At 41.4% G+C, this 27,219-nt stretch overlaps 1 protein-coding gene across 1 annotated transcript; it reads left to right on the top strand.

Annotated features, from left to right (window-relative positions):
* The first annotated feature begins 227 nt into the window (after positions 1-227).
* Positions 228-27,173, top strand: LAMP1 (lysosomal associated membrane protein 1). Its single transcript, XM_053307161.1, has 9 exons — positions 228-493; positions 13,383-13,495; positions 17,214-17,427; positions 17,525-17,683; positions 19,255-19,457; positions 20,015-20,134; positions 21,685-21,754; positions 23,185-23,355; positions 26,222-27,173. The coding sequence occupies exons 1-9, from the start codon at positions 445-447 to the stop codon at positions 26,359-26,361; spliced, it is 1,239 nt and encodes a 412-aa protein (XP_053163136.1). The 5' UTR covers positions 228-444; the 3' UTR covers positions 26,362-27,173.
* The last annotated feature ends 46 nt before the right edge of the window (positions 27,174-27,219 follow it).

Raw genomic sequence — 27,219 nt, 5'->3', positions numbered from 1 at the left:
TACGTGCTGGCAGCTCATCCCTCTTGCGGCCAGTTACGTCGACCCAGTTTAAAAAAAAAAAATTGGGTTGAACTGAACCGGTGTTGAAAAGCGGTAGAAAAACTGAAGAGCGGAAGTTGCCACAGCCTTAGTGCTCCGCCCCTACTTATGGCCACACCCTTAGGTTCTCGCGAGACTGTGACCGACCTATGGCAGTTCCTCGCCCATCTCTAGTTTTTGGCGTGCGTTTTTTTCAAAGGAGGCCGGGCGTAGTTTAGGTCAGGTGACAGAGGAGGGGGAGGGTTGACGTTGTTAATCACGTGACCGTGCCTACTGGCGTTCTCTGTGTTGCTGCCGCTCCGTCTACGCTGCCGAGTCGGGCGCTCTAACCGTGCGCGGTCGCGGTGCTTGTCTCGGCCTTGGTCCTCCTCCCGCTCGCCTGACTCCATCCAGTCCCGGCCTGTCATGGCAGCTCGGTGTGACGGGGGGTTTCTCCTGGCCGCTCTCTTGCTGGGTGAGTGTGAGGAAGGGAGGAAGAGTCGCGGGCGCCTACCTGGTCTGCTTCCTTGCCCGTCCTCCTGTCCTTTTTCCTCCCGACCCCCGTCCAGTCCTAGGCCGCTCCGCTCACCGGGCCGTGTGACGCGCTGCGTTCTCCTGGCCCTCACCTGAGCTCTCTCTGCTTCGCCGCCCTTCTCGGGCGCGGGGCCTGCCTGTTCCTCCGCTGTGGGGCTTTGGGAGTCCCACGGAAGGCGGCGGTTGCAGCTCTCTAGCCCCTCGGCTCCCGCCTTGGAGCGGCGGCTTCCAGCAATGAAATGTCGAGCCCGCGCCTCAGCCCGGGTCCTGCGTTTGCTCCTGTTATGTCTGGGAGTGGCGGGCGAGGGATCCCAGTTAAGGGACATGTGGCCTCCCAGGCCATCCTCGGAACCCCCTTCTGCGTAGTCGGCAACCGCTGGCTGCGTCTCTGTGGGAGGTGAAGGGGTGAGACACGGTGCTCGTTCAGGGCCGCCCGCAGCTAACACTGCTGTCCTCGGCTCAGTGGTGTTCTTCTTCTTCTTCTTCTTAGATCCTTTTATTTGATGATGCTATCAGTAAACACGACAACTACTAACACTAGAAAGAATAAGCTAAAAAGTGTGACAACTGCAGTTAAGTTGCCTTGTAGCCTTGTGCTTTTGCTGCTTCATGTGTGTAAATAGTAACGTCTACACTTTCCCTTTTTCCGTTCTTCCCTGTAGCTATACACTTCTGATTTGTTTCTTTCCAAGGCCTCTAGTGAGTCTGTGACTTTCCCTGGAGCTAGTAGGAGGAAGTGACCAGTTATTTTTTCACCCTAAATCCACTGTAATGTGGAATTAGTTGATTGCCTTTGTGGTTTTGTTCCAAGGTGCACACTTAGCATGTGAGTGGTATGCAATCTAAAACCCTGAGGCCTAATTTCTCTTGGTTATGTCTGAACAGTATAAAAATTGATTACTTCACTATTCTCCTTCATCCAGAGTAACTTGAGTGTTTGAACACTGCTCATATGTGGTTCCCTCGCTCTGCTTCTCTCAGTAGTTCTGTAAACAACTCTGGTGTTGGTTAGAAGCACTTGCTTCCTAGCAACTACAGGTGTGAAAAAGAAACTTGCCTGCCTTGCTGCACGTGAAGCCTTATATGTTCCTCTTTTGACATAGTTTACACAACTGGTATATTACTGGCATATTATTTGTTCAAACATTACAGTTGTGGTAAAAGCAGCAGTTGCTGCTTTTTAAAGTAAAGTGTTTGGATAAAGATTGAGAAGAGATGGTAGAGGTGGAATAGCACTACATAAAGTAAAGAGTGCAGTCGGTGTCGATTCCTGGTGACCACAGAGCCCTGTGGCAGTCTTTGGGAGGTTTACCATTGTTTCCTCCAGTATGAGATGATACTTTTCAGCACCTTCCTATATCGCTGCTGCCCGATATAGGTGTCTGGGAAACATACCAGCAGAGATTTGAGCCGGCAATATCTGGCTAGATAGTCAAGCCATTTCCCTGCTGCACCATTAGGTGGCTTTTTGCTGCTTGTTAAACACTTCAGTTAAAAAAAAAAAACTACAACTGGTAATGGAATAACTCTTAGACCTTCTTAGACAAATACAGAAAATGTTTGGCTTGTTTCTTTGGTGATTGCAAGGCGTTTTGGGATGTGTCTTCAAGGCCTTCTTTTGCGCGCACACATACGCACTCACTCTTGCTCTCTCAAACTACTGTGTAGTTGGTAGTGCTGGAAAAAATATGGTTTCTCCCTTCACCATTTACTCTGTAGTCGTGAATTTTGTGCAGATGTTAAAAGCACACTTTGATAGTGCATGTAATTGCACCACTGCTGGATGACAAACCACTCTCCCCCATGCCTTTGCTATCTTATATATCTCTTTAAAAGCAGTCATCATACTCCCAATTGTGGAAGTATTTATCTAGCTCTTTGAATGTCAAAAATAGCAAATGGCAGCAAAGTTACCATTATTTCCCCCCCAGCACTGAGCAAATGCATCTGCCTTTACACTTTGTTTTAAACTACTTATTGAATCTGCGTCCTTCCTCTTTCCAGTATTGCAGCACTTACCTCTCCGAATTGTTCATACAAACAAAAGCTTTTTTAGTCTTTCCCACTTGGTTGCACAAATGAAACTGGCAAAGCTCTGTAGCAAGGCATTAACTTTGACTGGCACTAGGTTTTGTTCTGGGTGTGGTCTCTGGAATGAACTCCCTTTGAGGACTAAAGAAATAATTAGCATTCCCCATTTCCCAGTTGAGAGAACTGGATAGTGCTTTGCAGGATCATGTGGATGAGTCTTGTATGTAATAGGCCAGTAGTGATCAAATCTTTGGTTTCATTCCTCTACTTTTAGTAGATTTCTGTTCAATGTCTACTTTCAGTAGCTTTATCAGCAGTTGGGTAAGTAAGGCTGTAATCTTATATAAATGTGAGAGTGAGTCTTAGTGGGACCAACTTCTAGCTGTATACAACTGGCTGTAATGCTTATTACTGCCAGTAATGTTTGATTGTATGAACAGGATAAGTGAGAAGAGTCTTGGGGAAGCCTGAGAATAGAATGCAGAATAAACATAGATAATGCATTTTGGAGTTACTCTGTGCTACTTTAAGCTGGCATAGTATGGATTCATCCGATTGTCAGTCTGATAACTGACTGATAAGTGTTTTCCCAAAACAAAAGTGTTTGTTTTATCTCTGTTCACCTTGGAAAAAGCAATGTCATTAAAGTCAGCCTTGCCACTATATTAGAGGCTCCAGTATTTGTGCTTTTTACAAACAAAGCAGGGATATGTTATCTTTGAGAAGCTATAGCTGGGTAAATCTAGGAGTGGTTTGGTTAATAACATTGTTTTAATAGCATTGAAAATGTAGATTAGAAAAATGCAAGGATAGACTGTTGTGAAGCCAGTCCCCACCCCTTGTGTTACCTATGAGCAAAGATGAATAGTTCTGTTCCTTAGCTATATTATTATGCTTTACTTTTTAATAGGGGTTTTGAAATGGAACACTTCAAAGATGAGTTCATGAGTGAATTGAATTTTATTCTGGGTGTGGTACTTCTTTTTGTACTACCTGAAATTCAAGTTTCTTTTACCTATACAATATTTACATTTCATTTTACGCTTACCTGGTCTCTACAAAATAAAACTATTTTTGGTTTTAAAGGGGCAGAAAAGTATGGCTGCCTTTATTACATTGCTTATCAGACAGAAGCAACAGAATACTTATCCTAAACTGACTTCATATACTTTCAACACACTGTGTGCTGCTAAATTTCTTGCTTTTCTCAAAGCCTTTTTATGCTTGCTAGCGTCTCTCAAACCATGGTTTCTCTGACTGCTTATAGCTGAAGAGGGCTCTGAGGTTCTAGTTCATCATGTTTCCAAGTTAACATAAATGTGTAGTTGGATGGAAGGTTTAATCTTTACTTATGTTTCTGTAGCTTTGATACTTCCTGGAGTAAGTTTTCAAAAGGTTAGATAGCAGAAAGATATACATGTGGCCCTCATTATTTGGAGGTTATGTTCCAGCCTACAATCTTAGATAATGAAACTGTGAATAATGAGACCTTGAGTCTATGGGAATTGGGGAAGATAGGTTCCAGACCCCTGGAAAACAACCAAAAATAACCAAAAGAAGGATTGCAAAATGACCACCCCCCAAAAAAACCAGGGAAAAGCAGTTTAATTATTATGTATTTTTTATTTTAATGTAAACTGCCCTGAGTTATTTCTGGAAAGATAGTATATAAATCAAATAAATATGAAGCACAGCACTAAATGTAAAGATGACTAAACTAATGACAATGGGTACAGCAACCAGCCTCAGAATTGATAATGAAGACATTAAAGTGGTGGATAGCTTCTGCCTTTTAGGATCGAGCATCAACAATAAAGGATCCAGCAGTCAATAAATATGCCGCAGACTAGCACATGATGGGGTTGCAATGAAGTCCTTGGGAAGGATATTTAGATGCCATGACATGTCTGTACCTACAAAGATTAGTATAATTCAGACAATGGTTTTTCCTGTGATACTATGGATGCAAAAGCTGGACTTTGAAGAAGCAAGATAGAAAAGCATTGATGCTTTTGAACTTTGGTGCTGGAGAAGACTTTTGAGGATACCATGGACAGCCAGGAAAACAAACACATGGATCATAGAATAAATCAATCTAGAATTTTCATTCGAGGCACAAATGACCAGGCTCAAACTATCATACTTGGGAGACATTATGCAATAACCCAGCTCCCTTGAGAAGTCCATAGTGCTGGGAAAAGTTGAAGGAAAAAGAAGAGGATGACAAGCATGGATGGACTAGATTACGGTGGATTGACTAGATTATGACAGCAATGAATGCACCACTGTGAGATCTTAAAGGCCAAGTTGAAGACAGATCATCCTGGAGAGAATCTGTGTGGTCGCTAAGAGTTGACTTGACGGCATTTAATCAGTCAGACAGCACAGTACCTTGTCTACCTCAGGTCTACCACATGCCAGGTGTTCAAGACTACAGTTGAAGTCTAACCCTTAGCAGCACCAGCCCCTGGTCTGATTGGTTGGTAGGTTAGCCAAACAGGCAGCACAGAATTCAATCCACTTCAAGTAAACTCACACAGGGGAGTTCCTTCACTCCACTGCTGGAGTTTGGAGTACTCCATCTCCAGTCTTCTGCTTGGGGCACAGATCAGTTAGCAAAAGCAGGCCCTGCAGAGGCCATCATCCTCATCCTCACTAAAGCTGTGGGAAACGCAAGTGTTGCTTTCTGATGATGGCCACTCCCTAACTGTGGAGGTGGTGGGTACCTTTCCAAAGTAGCTGGTGATGGTTGTTTGCTTCCCCTTGCTTTGCAGAGCTCAGTAGGTGTCCTTGTAGGGTTGCAAAGCAGTCGCTAGCTGCTTTTGAAATAAGATACTGTGCTCCATCAGGGGATCAGCTTTAAATAGTGTTTGTCAAGGCAGTCCCCAGCTGCATAACATCTGATAGCCTCCTTTTTGGTGAGGGGCTTATGGAGTATCTCCCTCTTTTTTCTCTTCTTACTCTCTCAGGATGTTCTCTAGTTATTTCTCTGACAACTCCTCCTGATGGGATTGGAGGAGTTCTTCCACCTCATGTGGGCTTGATGTCTTGCAGGCCTTCTCCACCAACAGTGAGTGCAAGGCTGGTGATCCGTTCCACTCTGTCCGCTACTGAGGAAACAGCTGCAGCAGATGAAGAGGTGATTGTTCCAGGCCACAACTTCTTCCACACTGGGATTTGAGTTCTGCAAAGGATGTTGCAGTGTTCTTAATGCAATCCGCAATGCTGTAGCTCCTCCAGCAATTGCTGACTGACAGAGAGGGGTCAGCTCTCATAAGATCCAGTGTCCTCTTGAACGTGCGGCGAGTGTAGTGTGACTTGAAAGTTGCTATCAAACCTTGGTCCATCGGTTGACTCAAGGAGGTAGTGTTGGGTGGCAAGAAGGCTATCTCCAGGCTTGGGTGTGTGAACTGAAGAGTCTCGGGATGGCCAGGGGCACTGTTGAGCACCAGGAGGACTGTGAAGGCCAGGTTCTTGGAGGCCAGATATCCTGCACCTTGGGTAGAAAGCAGTTGCTCACCCAGTCAGAGAAAACCGCTGTGGTTACCCATGCTTTCCTGTTGGTTCTCCAGAAGTTGGATGCTGTGCTGACCCCATGAGTCAACATGTCTCATTTTGTAACACTTAACACTTTGTGAGAACCAGGGTGGATTTGATTTAAATCACGATTTAAATCACTAGCAGGGTGGATAAAAATAAAAAAAATCGGATTTTTTTGATTTAAATCGGATTTTTTTGATTTAAATCGGATTTTTTTGATTTAAATCGGATTTTTTTTATTTAAATCGGATTTTTTTGATTTTTTTTAAAAAATCATTGATTTTTATCCACCCTGCTAGTGATTTAAATCGTGATTTAAATCAAATCCACCCTGGTGAGAACTCTCCACTGTGAGCTTGCTCATTTTGATTGCTGAGGAAGTAAAAACCTGTACAATGATGTACTGTACAATAACTGTGCAAGACAATCCCCCCACAACATTTAAAAAGGACAGGACAGTGCAGTAACTGAAAAATAAAATAAATTTTCAGTGGATACTTAAAATCAATTTAATGGGTACTGTACTTTAAATAAAATCAATGGATAATTCAATTTTAATTGCAATTTACATTAGCTACAGTTATACAGCACAGTGCAGTTCTATAAACGGTTTAAATATTTTAATTAAATATAATTTCATTAAAATTAAATTTATTAAAGTGATGATTAGCAGCTTACCAGGACTGTGCAATGCTGCAAGAGGCTTCTCCCAGAAGTTGCACAGGAATAGCTGAAGAAAAGCTCCCATGGGCTTGCAAAGGCTCCCCGGAAATATGCCCCAAAAGACTCCAGACTCTAGAGCAATGTCTCCTAAAGGGTCTCAATGGCTTCCTAAGGACATCAAAGGCCACCCAAGGCTGCCAAATGCTCTTTAAAATGTCTTTTTGACCAAAAAAAAAAGTACAAAACTTGCAGACCAAAGCACTCGGTCCTCCTCAAAACTCCTCTCACTACCCACGAGCACATGCAGGAAGAGCACAACCATATAAGGTTGGAACCATGTGCCCCAAACCGTAGATATGCAAGACCCTTTACAGTGGATAATGAGGTTTGGTATGTATTTCCTGACATGGATACACAAAACCGTGGCTAATGGAACCACAGATAATGAAGGGCCACGTAGTTAGGTGCACAAGTCAGCAAGATGCCGTTCATGATTCTCATGTGTTAGCTTGAACTTCTCGGCCCAACAAATTAAGTTGTTGGCTAGCATGTAACTATTTGGACTGGAGGCAGCTTGTAATCATGGTACAGCTGTAGGAAGGTTAGATTCTGGTTCTGGCTTTGTAGTTTATGCTCTGTAAGCCTGTGTGCCACAATAAGTGTGTGGGTGGGGTCTGCAGTTAAGAAACTGATCATGTTGTTTGGTAGTTTTGCAATGAGCAAAGGCATTTCATCATTTGGGAACTCTGTGTCCAAAACTCTTGATCTGCCAACACCAGAATGTTAATCTATATTGTAACTTGGAGATTCTGCTAAACATCTTGCTGATAAGTTCAAATTTTATTTGTACCCTTATGCTGCAATGCAGCTTGAGTGGATCTAGCTGGTAAGGAATGCACACAAGCTGACTGCAAAGCTTTATCTTTCCATATCTGCTAAACAAACAGTTCAGTAAGAGCTAAAAGTGATGATAAACTGGGCAGCAAAAGGATGATAGCCCTTTCACAGGATGCTGGTTGAGTTGAAGGTAAATGGGGCTTTCCCCCTCTGGTGAACTTCTTTACAACAACATTTTGGATGTTGCTTAAGATGGGAACACTGCAGGTGTGTTTTTCCATATATATAGATACATATCTTAATTCAGTTCTTGGGAAATATGTGGATACATTTGCAGTGGGAAATGACTTGACTAACAAGCATGAGATGTAAATCTCTATCTTGGACCAGCTCTCCATCGGACGGGACAGCTGGTCTTGTGGTAGCAAACATGACTTGTTCCCTTAGCTAATCAGGGTCTGCCCTGGTTGCATATGAATGGGAAACTTGATGTGTGTGCACTGTAAGATATTCCCCTTAAGCGATGAAGACCTTCTGGGAAGAGCAGAAGGTTCCAAGTTCCCTCCCTGGTTTCTCCAAGATAGGGCTGAGAGAGATTCCTGCCTGCAACCCTGGAGAAGCCGCTGCCAGTCTGTGAAGACAATTCTAAGCTAGATGGACCTATGATCTGACTCAGTATATGGCAGCTTCCAATGTCCCTATGAGGTTGCCTGTTCAAATCCCCACTGTACCTATATTGGGCAGCAGCAATATAAGAAGATGCTGAAAGGCATCATCTCATACTGCGTGGGAGGAGGCAATGGTAAACCCCTCCTGTATTCTACCAAAGACAACCACAGCGCTCTGTGGTTGCCAGGAGTTGACACCGACTCGACAGCACACTTTACCTTTACGTTACATCAAATTAGAATTTTCTGCAGCACTGTCAAGCTATTGTTTGCCTGCAACTTAGGATCTTTCTAGTGCACTATTTTTCTCTGAGTTCTTGTGTATCATGTAGAGGTGCTGACCAACCAGTGTCATTTATTCACTTTCTAGAAGGTCATCTGAGGAAAGTGTGTAATAAAAATGAAAAACAGTGGGGAAATATTCTGATTAAAAATGAATATCACCTGAAGAAAATAGCAATTCCTGAACTTAATCTGTAATTGCATCATGGGTTTGCAGCCTACAAAGATGACCGAATCTTTAGAGGGTAAATGCTGGATTCAGTTTGCTTACTTTGTTATATGAATTAGTAAGAAATCTTAAAATACAAAGTTTGGATTCCTTCATTAGAGCACATCTTCTTACATATAATTTTCTACCAAACTACTTGAATTCTATCACGGGTTGTTTATCCACAGAGCCGAATGGCTTGCTCAGGAAGAGCTGCTTCCGTTTAAAGAGCTGATCCAGCATGAAATTTGGGCTGGAACAGCTATTTGGCAGGATGTTATACATTACCTACCTTGATATGTGGATTTCATACCCCTTGCCTTTTCGGTTTTACTATGTACAATTAAATGATCCTCTTACTCAGCCTAGCCTTATTCTAATCTATGACTTAAAAAGAAGCACAGTTCATAGAGTTAACTGCTGTCCCCTGACACTTCCTTTCACTCCGAGTACATATTGCCACTGTTCTTAAATTCTCAAATTGGAAACATGTTGCCACAATTTTGCTTCCTTAAGTGTAGCACACTTTTCACACTCTCATAGAGGTGAGAATAGCACAGGCAGGCCTGTAGCCTTCCTGTCACTGCATTCTTATCTGTTGCATGGAGGATGTGAATCAGGCTGTGGCAAATATGCATGGCCATATCGACATAGTGTTAGTGGGAGTAGCATTGATGGTGCTACAGCTGGATTACCTAGACTCTTTCCCCTATGTGTAGAGTAGTAGCACATGTAGCTCCAAATAGGTAACTTTTAAAACATTCTACTGATAGGACTTTATTTCTCCATGTACTCCATGTGAAGTGCCTGTTGCATTCTATTAACATGGTTTTCAGTGAATCTATACTTGATTCAGTAAGATGGAGATTTACATCTTTTGATTTAAATGGTCTCTGTATTGGTAGATTCCATACTGTGGGAACTATCCACTTCCTGATCAGCAGTAACTTTGTGCTTTAAAAGAAGTTTGTAAATAGTTTTGTGGGTGTGTGGTGATTTCATGTGTTTTACTGCTGTGTTGTAAGCTGTCCAGAGAATAATTTTGCTATGGGGTGGCTAACAAAGTATATACTATAGTTATACATTTATACTGTATACTCTCTGTAATAGAGGGATTTGTGGCATGTACTTCTGGTCAGAATATTTCTAAATATCCATCTGAACAAATAGACCATGAATTAATTGCAATAAAATTTATTCACAAATACAAGCAATTTCTAAACATACTTCTGGTATGTTTAAACAAGCTACGCTAAACTAAACATTGCATTACAACAAGGGATTTTACCCTCTCTCTGTAGAACTGTTTTTTGCAAATAAGACAGTGGAGCCATCTAGACTCCGGTGCATTTCCTAATAATCCTGGTTCATAATCTATTGTTCTCAACATACTTTAGCTTCTGCAAATCCAGACTAGGTAGATCAAGCTGGGGCCATAGCTTCCTTATACCTTGGAATAACTCTCCCCACTCCCCTAAAGCATTAGGAACTTGTGCTTTTGGAGTGCTCATGGACTGCTTCAGGAGCCAGGGCCAAACTAGATGATACATCTATTTGTGTTTGGTACTTGCATGCTTGATTCTTCAAACTTAAATAACATACCCAATCATTTTCCCTCTTAACAGGGATTTTCAGATGATGTTCACTTCAACTCCCAGCATCCCCAGCTGCAATAGCCTTTGGCTGAGGATTATGGGGGTTGTACTCAACAACATGTTAGAGAGAACACTGTACCCAATCTGGATTGGGACCACAGAAGGGGGAGGGTATCTTTCTCCTATTGTCGAATCACATCTGGATTGCCTCACCAACTGCTGTGTGATGGGGGGAGGGGGAATATCCTAATGGTGCTAATAGGAACCTTTCTTCTGAACTAAATAGTCATAGTGGGGGAGTTCCAAATCAGGACCAAGAAGTGGAGGTAATTAAAGCCTCTTTCCCTTGACTGGCCTAGTCTGAATCAGATGCACATGCTATTTATATTAGAAAAATCTGGGAACTCTATACAGGTGCTTATGCCTGATCAATGGAACTTTCTGTTATCAGTTTGGATGGTACTGCTGTTCTGCTCTACTTATCAGGGACAATATCAACCTTCATTTTTCCAATTTTGTGGTGGCATATTGAATGCTGTGATATGGAGTGATAGTTAAAATATTTTAAACATTAAGCATGAAAACTTCATTTGGTTTAGCCCAGTGATCCCACATTGTTGACTCTCTTCTGTGACCACAGTACCATTAAGACTGTCAACCAATGAAAGATGTTTGTTTATTTAGCTCTTAAGCAATTTTAAAACAAAATTGTATACTGTACAGCAGTGTTCCCTCTAAGAGGGATCCCCAGATGTTAAGTACAACTCCCATAATCCCCAAGCAAAAGTCACTGCAGCTGGGGATTCTGGGAGTTGTAGTCAACATCTGGGAATTCCTCTTAGAGGGAACAGTGCTGTACAAAGTTTTTCCCCCCCAAATTCAATTTTTATTGATTTTAACAATAGTAATATTATCATTAACAAATAAACAAAAGTGGACTTCCCGCACACATCTCTTCGTGAATCGTCAGCTATAAAATTTACCCTTGCTATAATAATAATTCAAAACATAAATTTAAACCCTTACAAACACAGTTAGTCTACCCAACCTGCAATTTTTACTAAATTTCAAACCCTGCTGTAAAGTCCATGGTAGGAAAATAGTTCTTTAAATACAACAAAAATGGTTTCCAATCTTCTTTGAAACATTCTAAGTTCTGGTCTCTCATCAATGTTGTAAGTTTTGCCATCTCCGCATATTCCAAAATTTTTATCAGCCAGTCTTCTTTCGAAGGCAGTTCATTACTCTTCCATTTCTGTGCATATATTATTCTAGCCGCCGTAGAAGCATACATAAAAAATGTTAAATTAGTTGTAGAAATTACACCTTGTGTTATTCCCAGTAGGAAGGATTCTGGCTTCTTAGGAAATGTGATTTTAAATATTTTCTTTAACTCATTATATATCATATCCCAATAGGCCTTAGCCCTCCCACAGGTCCACCACATATGAGAAAAAGTACCTTCAGAATGTCCACACTTCCAACATTTGTTTGAAACATTTTTATACATTAATGCCAATTTTTTTGGTGTCAAATACCATCTATACAGCGCTGTACAAAGTTGATATTAAAAATCCCATACTGCATATTAGAGGCAAGAAAAGCAGCAACGCAGATCATTTATAGGCAGAAGAAAGCTTTGGCAACCCATACATTACTGTTGACTTCACGCGAATGAGTGTTCTTTCTCAACCAATCCTCTGGTGGAAAAGTGCCACACACTGGGCGGCTACCCTAGCAGAGTGAGAGAACCTTGCATACCAGACTATGCCTGTAAAGCAGTAGATCACATGGCACCATAACTGAATTGATCTGTACATCACTATGACTGGGCAAATGTGTCTTTTCAGGGATATTGTAGTCCTGGCTCTCCAGTCCCTCTTATTAACCATTGTGACTCCATAACCCTGCCTTCCAAAAAGCACACACAGCTAGTCTAGAATAACCCTAATGGTAACAAATGTAAATCTTGGAGGTGGGGTAAGCAGACAAGATTCTATCTTCAAATAGGAAATAAATGCCCCCTCATTCTGTGGCTGTAGCCTCATAATTCACTCCCCAGACTTGTTTTAAAATGCAGATGCTTAAAGAATTGTCCTTTGTACAGATTCTAGTTTGTTGATAGAATCTGAGTAAATCATTAGCTATTGCAGGTGGTAATTTGTTCAGTTGCCTTTGACAACAGCATGTAATATAACATCTAGAACTTCTTTAATGAATTTGTCTGATAGCTGAAGTGAAATCAGTACTACCTGCTTTTTAAAATACCAGCCACTGCCGAAAGTAGAACATACTAGTACTTTTTTGTACAACCCTGTGGGGTTTACTGCAGCCATGCTAACTTTCAGGCAAGTTGGAAAAAATACTTAACATTTGAACATCTGTAGTACACTTTACGTAAGCCAGAGTTCAGTTACTAAAAGCTGATCATTTGTACTTGAATATTGGTATGAAAAGTATCAAATGGAAACTCGGCACTTTGCATATTATCTGCCTTTCTAGTTTTTCTGTAAACAGACTTTGTATAAAAAAATAGTTCAGTGTATGGATAAAACTTCTTGGCATGTGTGTGTTACATGACTTTAACAAGAATGTTTGGCAGTTACGTAACACAATACTTGGCATGCTTTCCAAAGGACTGAGTACAGCTAAAGCCACTGGAGAAACAAGCATTTAGTAGACACAGTTTGGACTTCTGGTTGATAGTCTTGCTCTGTACAAGTTAATCGTCTTGACTCCATTCTCATGGTTACTTAAGGTGCTTAATCCCTTTTGGTTATGTGTGAGCTGAGGAATCAATATATGAAAATGCTCAAATGCTTTATAGTTGGGCCTTGGATAACCTTCACAACACAATGCTGCAAGCAGGAATTGCTGAGTAAGTGCAGGCTTTCTAAAAAGCACACACTCTGCTCTTGGAGAAGTTATCCATCCCACTGAACCCCATAGTTGCACATGTGCATTGAAGTGCTCTTCCAAGCTTATTAACTAATGTTTTGTTCACAGGGCTTTTACAAACAACTTCGACATTTGAAGTGAAAGATGGTGGAGAAACCTGCATATTAGCCAATTTCTCTGCACAATTCATAGTGGAATCCCACACAAAGACTAAAGTGGAGGTGAGTAGCTGTTGACAATTCAGTGAATGCTAGGCCAGAATGTTGTCTGCAAAGACTTGTAACCTTTGAAGCACTGTGTTGTCAGACTACTGTACACCTCAGTCTGGCTAAAACCAGTAAGATGCAGCAGTTGAAATTTAAGTTTGCATTTGAAAGAGCTGTTGCCAAAACTAGTTCTCTTATGCATGTGCCTGTAGTATTCACATCTTTGGCTTGCTCCCACATTTCATTTTTAGGTGTACCTAAAACAGATTCTTAACAGATTCTTGCACCTAGTAATATGTGAACTGGCACAGTTTTCTACTAAAACACACTGTAGAACAGTACTAAAAATTAGTTAGAACAAAGAGCCTGTTGGAGTGAATCAGTGCAGTTCATGTGTGTGGCCAGCTGCTTTTTATTACACCACATGAAGCTGATGAGTTTAGACTTAACTGCTGATTTGATTTAATCTCTGCTAAAGCTTGAGCCTGAAGGTGGGTACTGTGCTGCAACAAATGTAGAACTAGAACACCGCAGCCCTTTTTATGAGCCACCAAATGCCCACTTCACTTCTAAAATGTGTTCAAAACTTAAAGGGGATACCTTTAGGGATCACATCTCTGTTCAAAGGGTGCCCTTTCTAAGTTATGGGCTGATCTCACCTGCTCTGTGCAACAGAGGATACAAATACCCAGCCCCCAGGAAATGACCACTCCATTTATTGAATTTATATACTGCCTAGTATAGGCAGCAGATCTCAGTGTCCTGAGTGAGCTGTAACTGCTTGTTACACTGGGCAGCAGCTGTTACTGCAGCTCCTCTGCGCCTCTCCAACTGGCACTGTCTCAAGGGACAGATGGTAAGAGACCCCCCCAGGCTGAGCTCTCCTTCTCCCCCTAAAGCAGTTCCTTAAAACAAGAAACCCCCCTTCTTTTGGCAAGGGTTTCTTCTAGCTTCAAATCCTACTGGGAGAGAAATCATATAAAGAAAATCGTTGCTGGGGTAGCTGGCAGCAGGAAAGATTCTGCTTCCTTCTACCCAAGTTTAAATTCTGTTCCTTGTAGGGATTCAGCACTGACCTGCTCCTGACTCCGCGTTGTGTTGCTGCTTCAAATTTGGCTCTGGGTAAATTCTTGTTACTTACTGGCTTGCCATGGAGTAGTCAGGTTTCAAACATGTCTGTCTTAATTAATGACAGAGGAACAAAAGCCAGTTGGTCTGAACCAAGGCCAGGCACCAGGGAGCCCTGCCTGGTGCCTACCGGTTTAACCAAGGTGCCTAGGCTAGGATATTCAGCAGCAGAGTTATTAAATAAAATATTTATTTGTCCCAGGGAGCCCTGTTTCTGTTACAAGTATGTCACTTGTAAGGGGGAGAAAGAGAAGCCCATTTAACCGCCTCTCCCCGCCCCCCCCCCCGACTATTACTAAATCTGATAATTTTTCAAGTGTCAGTTACATGGCTCCTAAATTTTTGGGCTCACTCCTGGATCTAGGGAGAATATGTCAGTCAGGTCTGAGTACTTTTCACCTTCTAGGAAAGGAAAGATTGCCTTGAGTCGGTGTCAACTCCTCGTTAGGCATAATTTTAAAGGATGTCTTAAAAGATCCTCATGATGCATCAGTTTTCTCAGGCTTTTAGTAAAAAAGAACTTTCAGCTGTTCTACTTGTTTGCTCTGTAAAACTGTTTTAATTGTGTTATATTTTAAATCCATTTTGTCTTCTGGTCTTGGACCAAAATAAATGTCATTCATTCAAACCAAGGATATGCATATCAGGTGGCATATAAATAATACTACTTTAAAATGTAAGAACAGGCATGACTTGGTTCAACCACAGTGAGAGAAACTAATACTTTTATCCCACTGTACAACATTCTTATACAAATTGGTTCATGGTCACTTAGCTGGAAGGTCAATGAGTGACGTGTTCTTATAAGTCAAAATTTAATCCCCAAACCAGCAAGGAATGCCCCCCCTCCACACACACACACCATTACCTTGATCTTCAACATGACCTGGCAAACTGGGTATGAGAGGCAAGGACCACAGATTGTTCCTCTGCTGTAGTGTTCTAGCTCAAGACATTCTGCTAGTGATATGAATTGTTGCTGTGTGTTTGCCAATAGCAGCATGGGTTAATGCAACTGTACTAGGAACCACTACTATCACCAGGTTGTGGTGGCATATTTGGTCCCTGCCTAGCTAAAGAAAGGTCCATGAGCATGGAATGGTGGCAGTATTGAAAATGACTTAAATCTGTACGCCACCATGAAAAACCTTTAACCATGCTGAGTTGACTGAAGCCAGCAGTGTTGTATATTTTTTGGTTCAGAGACAGTGATGCCCTACAAAATGCAGAATCCCCACAACTGTTGCCTCCTCTCCAAGTATCCCCCTGAGCTTCCCCAAAAAAGATATTGCCAAAGATCAAGAGATATCTGCCACTCTGTGGGCTGTGGTATAGGGAGAGGAGTTGGGCAGAACACGCCGGTGCTGCCAGTGAAGCTCCATGGCCGCTCAAGGGCTTTTTCGGAAGTTTCGGGGACTGTCCAGGGAGGAAGTGACAGTTGTGTGGAGGACTCTGTTCTGCTGGTGTCACTCTGTAAGTGAGCCCTTTATTTAGCATATATATATACACCACCCAAAATCCATGTCTCTGCATGGCTTACAATAAAACACTGATTGAAACAAAAATTACAACATTGAAACAACTTAAAAACAATGACAAATTCTGTCAGACTAAAAGCCTAGATGAATAAATGTCTTAACAGCCATTTTAGAAGCTGTTGGATGGGGAGGTATTGCAGTGATCTCTGTTAGTTGCAGTCTCAGTACAAAGTTTTGCCAAGCACAGGATGCTGCTGCGGCTGCTTTCAAATGAGCCACTTACTGGCATCACAGCTCTACATATATTTGGGATTAAGTGCTAAATATTTTGGTTTTCACCAGGTTGGGACTTAATAAATATTGGGGTATAGTAAAGGAAATGTGCGGTACAAATGCTCTCAATACAGATACAGTGCGGGGGGGGGAGGAGAGAAAATAAATGAATGAATAGTTTAGGCACTATTTTGAGTGGTTACAGTGCAGATAGAAAATCAGTTGGTGTGGCAAATGAAGTGCTGGACTTGCTCCAGGAAGACCTGGGGTTCCATCTCTATTCAGCCATGGTGTTTGCTGGATAGGCTTCACAAGTCACTCTTTTTGGGGGCCAATCTCACTGGGTATACTGTGAGGATACAGTGGGATTATCCTACATACACTACAGTGAGGTTGTTTGTTGGAGTGAGAGATCCAAGGTATGTTGTGCTCAAGTCAAAAGCCCTCTCTAATTTTGGAAAAAGTTGAATAGGTGAAGGGTTTATTCAAGCAAATCCACGTCTTGTTTAAAACAAAATTGTACATCTAATAAAGCCTATATAGGCTGTCTTATTGTGTACTACTAAATTTTCTTATCTTCTGTACCTGATGGTTTTAATGTCTGCAGAATTTGAAGTATTTTGACAAAGAGAACTATATGTAACTAGGAACAAATAATGCATAGCTAGGAGAATGTAAAAGCAGACCAAAGAGTAAGGGTCAGTAGGCATACAGGGCATTTCTGTTCTTGATGACAAGTGTCTTTAGAAGAAGATGACTGGGAGGAAGCATGTCAAATAGAGCTGTATGCTATTGTGTCACTTATTGTATGGTTACAACAGTTCTGACACATGCTGTTTCAATTTCTCTCTCAGATCCACACCTTCAGTCTTCCAGAAAATGCAGAAGTACTGAAAAATAGCACTTGTGGCAAACATAATGCAACTTCATCAGTTCTAGAAGTTGGATTTGGCAATGGGAATTCGTTAAGCATGACATTTAAAAAGAGCAACAATAGCTACAGTGTTGATACACTGATATTCAGATACAACTTATCAGATACTACCATCTTCAAAAATTCAACTGGAGGTAAGACGTTTGTGTTATGTTGAGGCTGGGATGGTGGTATGTGGGAATTCTCTGAAGACCCTCTCCCCCTTATACAATTGTGTACTTTTTGCTGCAGGAATAAAAGAAGTAACTGCAAAAACGGATATTCAAGCAAACTTAAATACAAAGTACAAATGTGTTAGCAGTGAGCAGATAAACATGACAGATGTGAGCATTCTTCTCAGTAATGTTACACTTGAAGCATACCTTGTAAATAACACGTTCAGTCTGAAAGGTAAGTATCTTCAAAGAGAATCTATGGCAAGCCAGATGTTCTCAATTGAACTAGTTATACCTAAGGATCTCTTAGTCAATAGACCAGGCTTGAGCTGTAAGGTGCCATTTGACTCACTGTAAATGTTGGAGAGCTGTCTGATTTAGAAGACTAAGAGTATCTTGATAAAACACTGGGTTTTACTGACCAATAACTTGTCTTACAATCCTAAACAGTGTTAGAAATAAGTACCTAAGCTACACTGTAGTAATAGCTGCTGGAACTAATTTATCCCATGTGCAGCTGGGAAGGACAAAAGAACAGGTAGCTGCGGTCTCTGGATTCTTTACTACCACAGCTATCCAAAGGTGTCTGCCTCCCAGTTTCAATCCCTGCCTGTCCCTCAGTCAGCTCCATCAAAGCGGTGGGGAGTGTCTGGAAGTAGTTCAGAAGAATAAGGATACCCGTGCTGAAATTTGAATAGCAGCAACATATCTGGAGGACATAAACTGTTTATTATGCTGTTTATCTATCCCTTTCCCATGATACCAGCATAAAAATGCCATTTGTTATGTATGTTACACACACAGGGTTTTTTTAAAATCTAGTATATCTACAATATAAAACTATTACACTTCCCAGTCTGGAAGTGTTAAGGTGGCTAGTATAATACAAGAACAAAAACAGAGTAAAGGTATATCATGTACTTTTGTATATAAGTAGTTATGTACTCAAGTTGTGTACATCAAGTCTTCTGTTTGTGGAAGAAGCTCTGTTTTGCACAAGGGGTGGGGAGAGGAGGACTTTTGCTAGTTTCCCCTTTGCAACCTGCTGCACCACCACCCCCCACCACCCCCACACCAAATCCTCAGTCTTAAGGAGCAGAGCAGACTTTAAAGGGACTCAGCAGGCGGCTGATGGAAGTGAAGGTTGGTGAAAATCGTGCCAATGAAGTTTCTTCCAGGAACAAAAGAAGCTCATAGGGTACAGTCCAGTTACTAAATACAGCAAACTCTTGCCAAAGAGTCAGTCATTCAGGTTTAGCTTTGGGCACTGTTACAACCTAATGGTGCAGCGGGGAAATGACTTTACTAGAGAGCCAGAGGTTGCCAGTTCGAATCCTGCTGGTATGTTTCCCAGACAATATGGTAAATCTCTCCTGTATTATACCAAAGACAACCACAGGGCTCTGTGGTTGCCAGGAGTCGACACCAACTTGATAGCACACTTTACCTTTTTATCTTCAAAATAGAATGCCAAGTATAGACTTTATAGGTGACAGCACGAAGTGCAGTGAATTGGTTGATTCTGCAAAGGAAAATTGTTGTGAGCCGCTCCGAGCAGTAGGGAACTGGAGGGGCAGAGTATAAATATTTTAAATTAAATAAATAAATAACATTTTAATAAAGGGCATGATGAAACAGGCCCTTTATATACATGTGTATCAGCACGTAGTGGAATCGGTCCTTCAGCACAATATGTCCATTCCTCTGCTTGTAGTAACTTAAATCTGTCTTTTGAGTGGAGGTGGGCTAGGTGCCCTTCTGCCTTATAACTTCATCCCTTGCGATCATGGCTGCCTTTTCTTCCAGAAACTATCTGTTCTAAAGACCAAGGGTCCACTACTGTTCCTCCAAAAACCACTGCGCCTACAACGAGCCGCCCACCTACGACACCGCCTAAACCTTCAAACAAACCAGAGGTTGTAAAATACAATGTGACTGGCGTGCATGGACTCTGTTTTCTTGCTTCCATGGGTCTGCAACTAAATGTCACATACCAGACAAAAGAAAAGGTATACATCTGCTATTGTTTATTTATAAATGAGATTTTAAATCTTTAAAAAAAATCTTTTGGGGACCTACTGTATGTTGGATCAGACTGATGACTGTTCCACCAAAACCCTTCCTGCTTCCCCATCCCACACAAAGGTTGTTCAGGCTGAAGGGATTAGCAGTGTCGTCCCACCCTCTGTTTTGCACACAGACTAGTATTTCTTCAGGCCCTTTTTTCATATATTACAATATTGCCATGTTACAAATCATGATTATTGTTAAACTTGGAAGCGCCAGTCTTCTTCATTTTGACCCCCTGTGCCCTAAAAACTTTTAACTGTGCTCATCTCGTCACCGTGTAGCTCCTAACTTTAGACCATAAGTCATACAGATTTGACCTAGTATGTATTGCCATGAAAATAACATGGGTAATGCCAAGGTATTTTTGGTGTTCCCTTAAGCTGTTCAGAAAACTCAGCTTGTACATTCCCTTTCTCATTACAAATACTCACATTTGATTTTCAGTAGGCTATGTATGCTTTTGCTATCTCATATAGCTCATTTTCCTATTTTCAAGGTGAAATTGGATGTGTTTAATCTTCCACCAAATGTGATGTCCTCTGGGTACTGTGACAATCAGACTGTTATTCTGAACTTGACTTCTGAGAGCACCACACTTTCTTTCCATTTTGTGCAGGTAAACACAATGATGCAGTTCCATCATTCATACAGTGCAGTTAGTTTGATGGTGCTGTAGAAAGAGCTATGTTGGCTCTGAACTTTAGAAGACATTCAGTGTGTCTGGAAGCTGTAATTTTTTGCGTGGACTTTCTTATGTGCATAACTCTGCTTCAGTCAGTCATGGGATAAGGGACAGAAGAAGCCCTACTCACTGGCAACCCTAGTAGGCTCAGCAGACTTGGGACTGTACCAGGTACTCAGATTCTCAAGCCTCTCTAAAGGTGATAAGCTCTAGATTCTTAATTTATAGTGTTGAGATGCATAAGCCAGTCTCCTGATAACTTTAATAGGACCAGCCAAAACAGAGTTGTGGACACCAAACTTTTGAGTTCTTCAGAATTTCCCACTGGGCAGGATGTTAAGCAGAGCAAAAGGAGTGGGAAGGGAAAAGGTGTGACAGCCCAGCAGACAGACAATGGCTGTTTCCCCATTTTCTGTAAAGCCAGCAGTTAGACTTGAGTTTGTTTAGCACTAATTGAAACATATGAGACATTCTGAACTAAACACCAACTGTTGTACTTGTGCAAAATTTCTGGAGCTCTCTTGGCACCTATGTCCTCTTTATATCAACAGCAATGCAAGGGAACTATACACTTTCTCAATTGTTCATTAATGACCATTTTCATTAAATCTCAAACACAATAAATAACAGTGGAACTGTTCAGAGATATCCATTAATGTTGAAACAGTTAATTGAAAAAACTGAAACTCTCACCTGCATTAGTACCTTTATATAAATGAATCTCTGTAGAACAAATAAGGAAATGTTCTCCTCCCCCACCTGGTGGTCTACTAATGAACATACCCTGGTAATCAGAATGACATAGATTAAAGTGGTTGCTTATCTGCATGAAACATTGTGATGGTGAGGTTTTGTAAAACTGTTGCAGAATGCAGCAGGTCAGCATCATAGGTATGTAGGCCTTTGAAGCTTTTATTCATAAAATGCCTTCATCTGATAAAGCATCATGTGAATCTGGGTTTCTGGCCTGTAGAAATGGTAGCAGGGTGCTTTTCTGTGAATAGCCACAGGGTTTAAATTTCTAGCTTCTGCTTTTAAAGACAGACACTTTCAGTGGCTCCATGTGGGCCTTCCCATTTCCCTTTTTTCTTTAGCGCCTTCTCCTCCTTGTATACTGCTACTACTACGACGAATATTTATATACTGCTCTTCAGCCAAAGTTCTCAAAGTGGTTTACACAGAAAAATAAATAAGATGGCTCCCTGTCCCCAAAGGGCTCTCAAAAAAAGAAACATAAAGCAGATACCAGCAACAGCGACCGGAGGGATGCTGTGCTGGGGCTGGATAGGGCCAGTTGCTCTCCCCCTGCTAAATATAAGAGAATTGCCACTTTAAAAGGTGTCTCTTTGCTCAGCAAGGGTTTTCTAAAATAACTAGAATATTTTGTAAGGGATACAGTGGCCTTTTAACATGAGTAGGGCAACTTGAGCAACTTCTAAAAAGAAAACAAAATAATAAATGACTATATTTAACTTCTTTTTAAGAATACATCTACTGAGAAGTACTTTCTACAAGGTATTTTTCTGAGTATGCGTCTGCCTTCTGAAGCTACAGGTAAGATTTTTAAAAAAACATTTAAAAATGTTTAGCTCAGGTGGCCAACCTGAGGTTCTTCAGCTGTGGTTTTGTATTTCAGTTTCCATCATCCCTGAGTACTTGTCACTGCAAGTAGGATGGCATTGTTAGCTGGGGATGACTTCTTGTTATAAAATACTCAAATAGTTAAGAGTTCAAACTACACAATAAATGCAAGTTTGTAATTCATTCTTGACACCCTAAGACTAAGATGTATTGAAGTATACACATTAGTGGTCTACAGCCCAGTTTATTAGATGAAGTGTTAGTCCACAAAAGCTTCAATACGTTTATTAGTCTTTAAAGTACACAAGACTTTGTCTGTCGTAGCAAAAGCACACACTGCTGCTGCTTTGAAAGCTATTACTTGAATTACCAATTTGATAGATCAGAATTTCTGATATGTTCTGTCCTAGTGAGCCTTCTGAAGCTAAGGAGAAAATTACATTAGTCTTAAAGTATAAACAAGGAGTTCAGTTGGTGATCTTGGTGTGCTCTGAGGGTCTGCAAGCAAGGGAACCATACTCACTATTAAACTCTGCCAAGTGGGCTAAGGGCACATTATCAATAGCAGGAACTGGGTTGGTACTAACTTCTGCCCTTTTCTTTTCCTCTTACCTCCACCCTGCTACCAATAAAACATTATAATAACTGAGTTTGCGCCCCCAAACTTCCCTTAGATGCAAAAACAAGTGGTGTGCAAAACTGTTCGTTGATTAAAAAACAAGTCCCTACATGTTTGAAAGGAGAATCTTCTTCAGTGGACTGCATAAAATAGAACCACACACATAATGGAATATGAATTACATGAGAAGGAGAGAAGGCAGCACCTCATGTGCTTCCCTTCATTGATGATTGGTGACATATGGGCTTTCTCCAGCTTATATAACTAGAGGGCTGATCCCCACAGAACAGCTACTGGTAAGAGATAGGTTTTGTGCTCTGCAGGATAATGACCAGTAAGTATTTTGTATACTTATTTACATAGGAACTTTTTAACACTCTGTTTTTAGAGTAGGTATGTTTTTCATCCTTAAGTTAAATTGCTTAACTTTTCCATTTAGTATTTTAGTTTTGTCTTCATCATTCTTGTCTCTTTGGTAATTTGAATCTTATGTTTTGTAGTATATGTTACTGTTTAATATTAACGCTTTATCTTTGTGTGTTTTCCTTGAATCTCATGCAATTCATATTGTGTGTGGTCCTATTTTATACAGCAGTTCCCTGAAGAGCATTCTTCTCAAAACATGTAGGGATTTGTTTTTTTATCTGCATTACACTACTTGCTTTTACATCTTCAGCCTTGCTGTCGTGCCTCCTCCCTTGTGTATACAAACTACCCTTACCCATGCAAGACCAGTCTTTGCAATGTGGTCCTACATAATCTTGTATGTGTTCAACTTGTGCAGAACGAACTTTTAATGTTTCCAACAACAACCTGAATGCACTTAAAGCTTCTCTTGGAAAATCTTACAAGTGTGTTGCAGAAGAGAGCATCAGAGTTGCAGATAATGCTTTTGTCAACACATTTAATATTCAAGTCCAGGCTTTCAAGATTGATCAAGGCAACTTTGGAGCAGGTGAGATCTTTATTTCCATTAAATTGATTTTTAATGTGTATGCAGTCTCTTTAGAACAAAAGTGATGTAACTTTTTAACTTAATCATAGTGGTACTAATGTTGTTTTTTCTAGTCCTCAAATTATTGTGGGTTCTTGCTAGTTGGTTGGCAATTCCTGCTAGGTGTACAAACTTCTAGTTGCATCATCTTGTGTCTTTCAAATAGGGATGTGCAAGCTCCGGCACCACTTCACCCCACCAGTGCTCTCCTCGAAATTGCTGGTGCGGAGCGGCAGCATACCTCTTTGCTGCCCCAGTCAACGTCAAACCGGAAGTGCCCTACATGCATCAGGCACTTATGGACTGACACTGATTGGGGTGGCAAGGAGGTATGCTGCCACCCCATGCCAGCAATTTTGGTGACACCATCCCAGCTCCTTAAGGGTAAACCACCACCCCACCAAATGCCAGATTGCTGAACCGGTCTGGAAAAGGACCTCTGAACCGGTTCATGCACATCCCTATTTTTAACCAGATTTGGATATTAAACATCTTTTGAGATGTAGGAAAAATTTTTTGCACTTTAGTACTATTACTTAACACTTAAGCCACTTTGGTATTCATTCTTGAACACAAAAGCATAAGAACTAAAGTTCTCTTACATGCTGTTTCATTTTAAAATTGACCTCTACCTACTGGTTAAGGCAAATTGTCATGGTGTAATTTTCCCCCAAAACTAAACCAAAGTTAAAATGGATCAAGATGTCATAAAGAGAAAATTAATGAAAAAATGTTTGTCACTCAAACATTAGTTATTTTATCTTCAAATGAAAGCATGAAGCCCTGATAAGACACATAACACAGCTGTGGTTAATCCTCTCTAATAAAACGGTTGGTGTCCGTCCGTGGATGGACACCAAGCGTGTGTCCATGCCTCCCTGCCCTGTTCTGCGCCTGCGCGAAGCGCAGGCCCAGAACAGGGCAAGGGAGACACGCTCGCCGGTACCCGGCAGCCATCTTGGGTGGCCAGAAGCGGCCGCCCCGAAGAAGCCGGAAAACCGGCGCCGGGGTAAACTGAGCGAGGCAGCGGCAGAGCCGCTGCCTCGGCCTAAAGAGACGGAGGCCGGGGGCGGAGCGGAGGCCACTTAAATATTTTTTAAAAGGCACCTGCAGCCGACGCCGCCGACCCTCCCTCCCATCTGACCCCCCCCCCATTAAGGGCCAAATCGGCCCAGCCACTTGCCCCCGCAGCTTCCGCTGCCGACCAACCAGCCGCCCACCCAGCTGCCGATACCTCCTTACTGCCAGCACACGTCCTCCGCTTGATCCGCTGATCAATTAACAGAAGGAGAGGTGCTCGCATGCAGAGCTCTACTCTCTTTAAAGTCTCCTCCTGAACTGGCGCTTTGCGTCCTTGCTGCCCAAACCGCCAGTTCGGGAAGAGACTTTAAAGAGAGTAGAGCTCTGCATGCGAGCACCTCTCTCCTTCTGTTAATTGATCAGCGGATCAAGCGGAGGACGTGTGCCGGCGGTAAGGAGGTATCGGCAGCTGGGTGGGCGGCCGGTTGGTCGGCGGCGGAAGCTGCGGGGGCAAGTGGCTGGGCCGATTTGGCCCTTAATGGGGGGGGGGTCAGCTGGGAGGGAGGGAGGGGGAATGGCAGCAGGGGGACAGGAGAGCTGTTACTAGGGCCCGTTGTTCAACGGGCCAAAATTCACTAGTATGAAATAAAGTTAATATGTCATGAATGTACAGTAATTCACCATCCCAGAGCTGGCAGACTCCCTAGGAGAATTACTAGGTGTTAAATTCTCTGGATAACCATTGTAACTAAACTTAGTGTGTTATGTTACTAACTGTAAATAGTACTTGTTGGAAGCATTCAGCAAGAGCTTCCATTTCTAGGAGCACCTTCACAAGCCCTGACTTGAGTAGGGAGAAAGAATTGGGGAATCCACACTTTGAAGTTAATACTGTATATTCATTCAGCACTGTTGTTCGTTCAGCTGTTTCCACTGCCAGTAGAAACAAAATAAAATAATTTGAAAAGAGTTGCATTAACACAAATTTAGTGACAAACTTTCTCATTCCAGAGTTTAGTACAACTAAGCACAAGACTTGTATGCCTCCCCTCTGTGGAAGCACCCATGTGGGCATTTCCTTGCTTATAGCCCTGATAAAGGGGATTGATACAGAGGAGGTCTAGAATGTCTCCTTAGTGTGTAGTGCATATGAAGTCACTTCTGGGGGAAAGACATGGAGAGCTGCCCCCTGGTACTAGCAGGGAAGTGAAATAAACCTAAGTAGAAACCTGTGTGTCCCATGGAATGCCTTGCTGTAAGTAGTTTCAGGCTTAAAAATAGGCAGCCAGGCAAATGCCTATAAAGGTAAGAATTGCTTCCAGATAAGTTAGGAACACTTTAGGTTACCTGACTGTGTGGGAAATATCTTTACTCCTGATCATTTTTCTTCAAAACTTGTGAAGATATATAAATTCTTCTTTTGTATTTCAAGTGTATCCCCTAAAATGGCATTAACATTGAGTAAACACAGAACTGTTCATCGGGTAGTATGACAATATAACTACTTCGTAAGCAATTCCTCCTAAGGTTTATTAAGTGGTGAGAGTTTTACACTTGGATTTCTTAGTGGGTTAAAAAAAAATTCTGCCAACTGAGAAAAGGTTCTGCTTAATGGGGCCCCAGGAAGTTTGGCTACCTGTACACACCCAAGTGAAATTAGTATTAAGCATTATTTGCATTCATTCACTGATGACTATGATATAGAGAACAGAATAACCACTAGAATTATTCTTATTTTCTTTGATCTTACTATTCTTTATGAAAAATTCTAGCAAACTGCTTAAGATGATTTTTTTCTTTCTTTCAGCGGAAGAATGTCCGCTGGATGAAAACAACATGTTGATCCCCATCGTAGTTGGTGCAGCCCTTGCTGGATTAGTCCTCATAGTTTTGATTGCGTATTTAATTGGCAGAAAGCGTAGCCATGCTGGCTATCAAACAATTTAATGATTTGCACTTAAACCAGTGTGGAAGAACAGCAATTAAAAGAAGCAGATACATTGATTTCCTGCCCTTTCCTCCTTTCCCCTCAAAAATAGATTGATATGAGGGAGCACAATCTCTTCCTTATCGACTGCTTTTTGCAGTGTCTGCTTTACTAAATGTGAAATCCATCTCGTGGCATTTAACTATGCACAAAGGGTAACTTCTATAATTGTTTAATTTTGCTAATGGGTTAAGTATTTACCCACCTAGAAACAGGCTGAAGTTTAAGAATGCTTTTCTGAATTGGCATGGTTTTTAATGTCAACTACTCAAATGGGTGTGATGTAGTTAATTTCACATTCATTCTGTTAAATTCAGATTAATTATATCTAACAAAGGGAAACTTCCACTTTCTGGTACTACTGTCCTGTGCTCAACTTAGTTACTGCACTTGTGCAGTTATATGTAACGACTGACCAATCAGATTTTATTCCCACTTTGTTTTTACCCAGGTGTATATCATTAATGAGCTTTAAATGATAAGCCTGGTATATACAAGGTATAAAGATACAATTTGGCCAACTCAAGATACTTTTGGTTTGTCAGCTTAGTAGGAGCTGGCCCTTTTTTACATAAAAATGGGTGTTACTTTATTTTTTGTAAAGTGAATTTCAGTCTCTTCTGTTAAAGTTCAAAGGAGATCCTGTTTCTGCACATGTGTACAATAGATTTCAATCTGCTAATTCTTGCTTTGACCTTGGCTGGGATTGTACACTACAAGGATCAGTTATGGATGCATTGCCTGTAACAATGCTAATAAAGACTTTTCTGTATGTTTTGTCAGTGTTTTCAGCATTCACAGAATTCTTGGCTTGAATC

Source organism: Hemicordylus capensis, chromosome 3 (assembly GCF_027244095.1).
Source record: "Hemicordylus capensis ecotype Gifberg chromosome 3, rHemCap1.1.pri, whole genome shotgun sequence".
In the NCBI taxonomy this organism is placed as follows: Eukaryota; Metazoa; Chordata; class Lepidosauria; order Squamata; family Cordylidae; genus Hemicordylus; species Hemicordylus capensis.
Note: the sequence above shows the minus strand (reverse complement) of the source record. Positions and strands in the feature narration are given on the sequence as shown.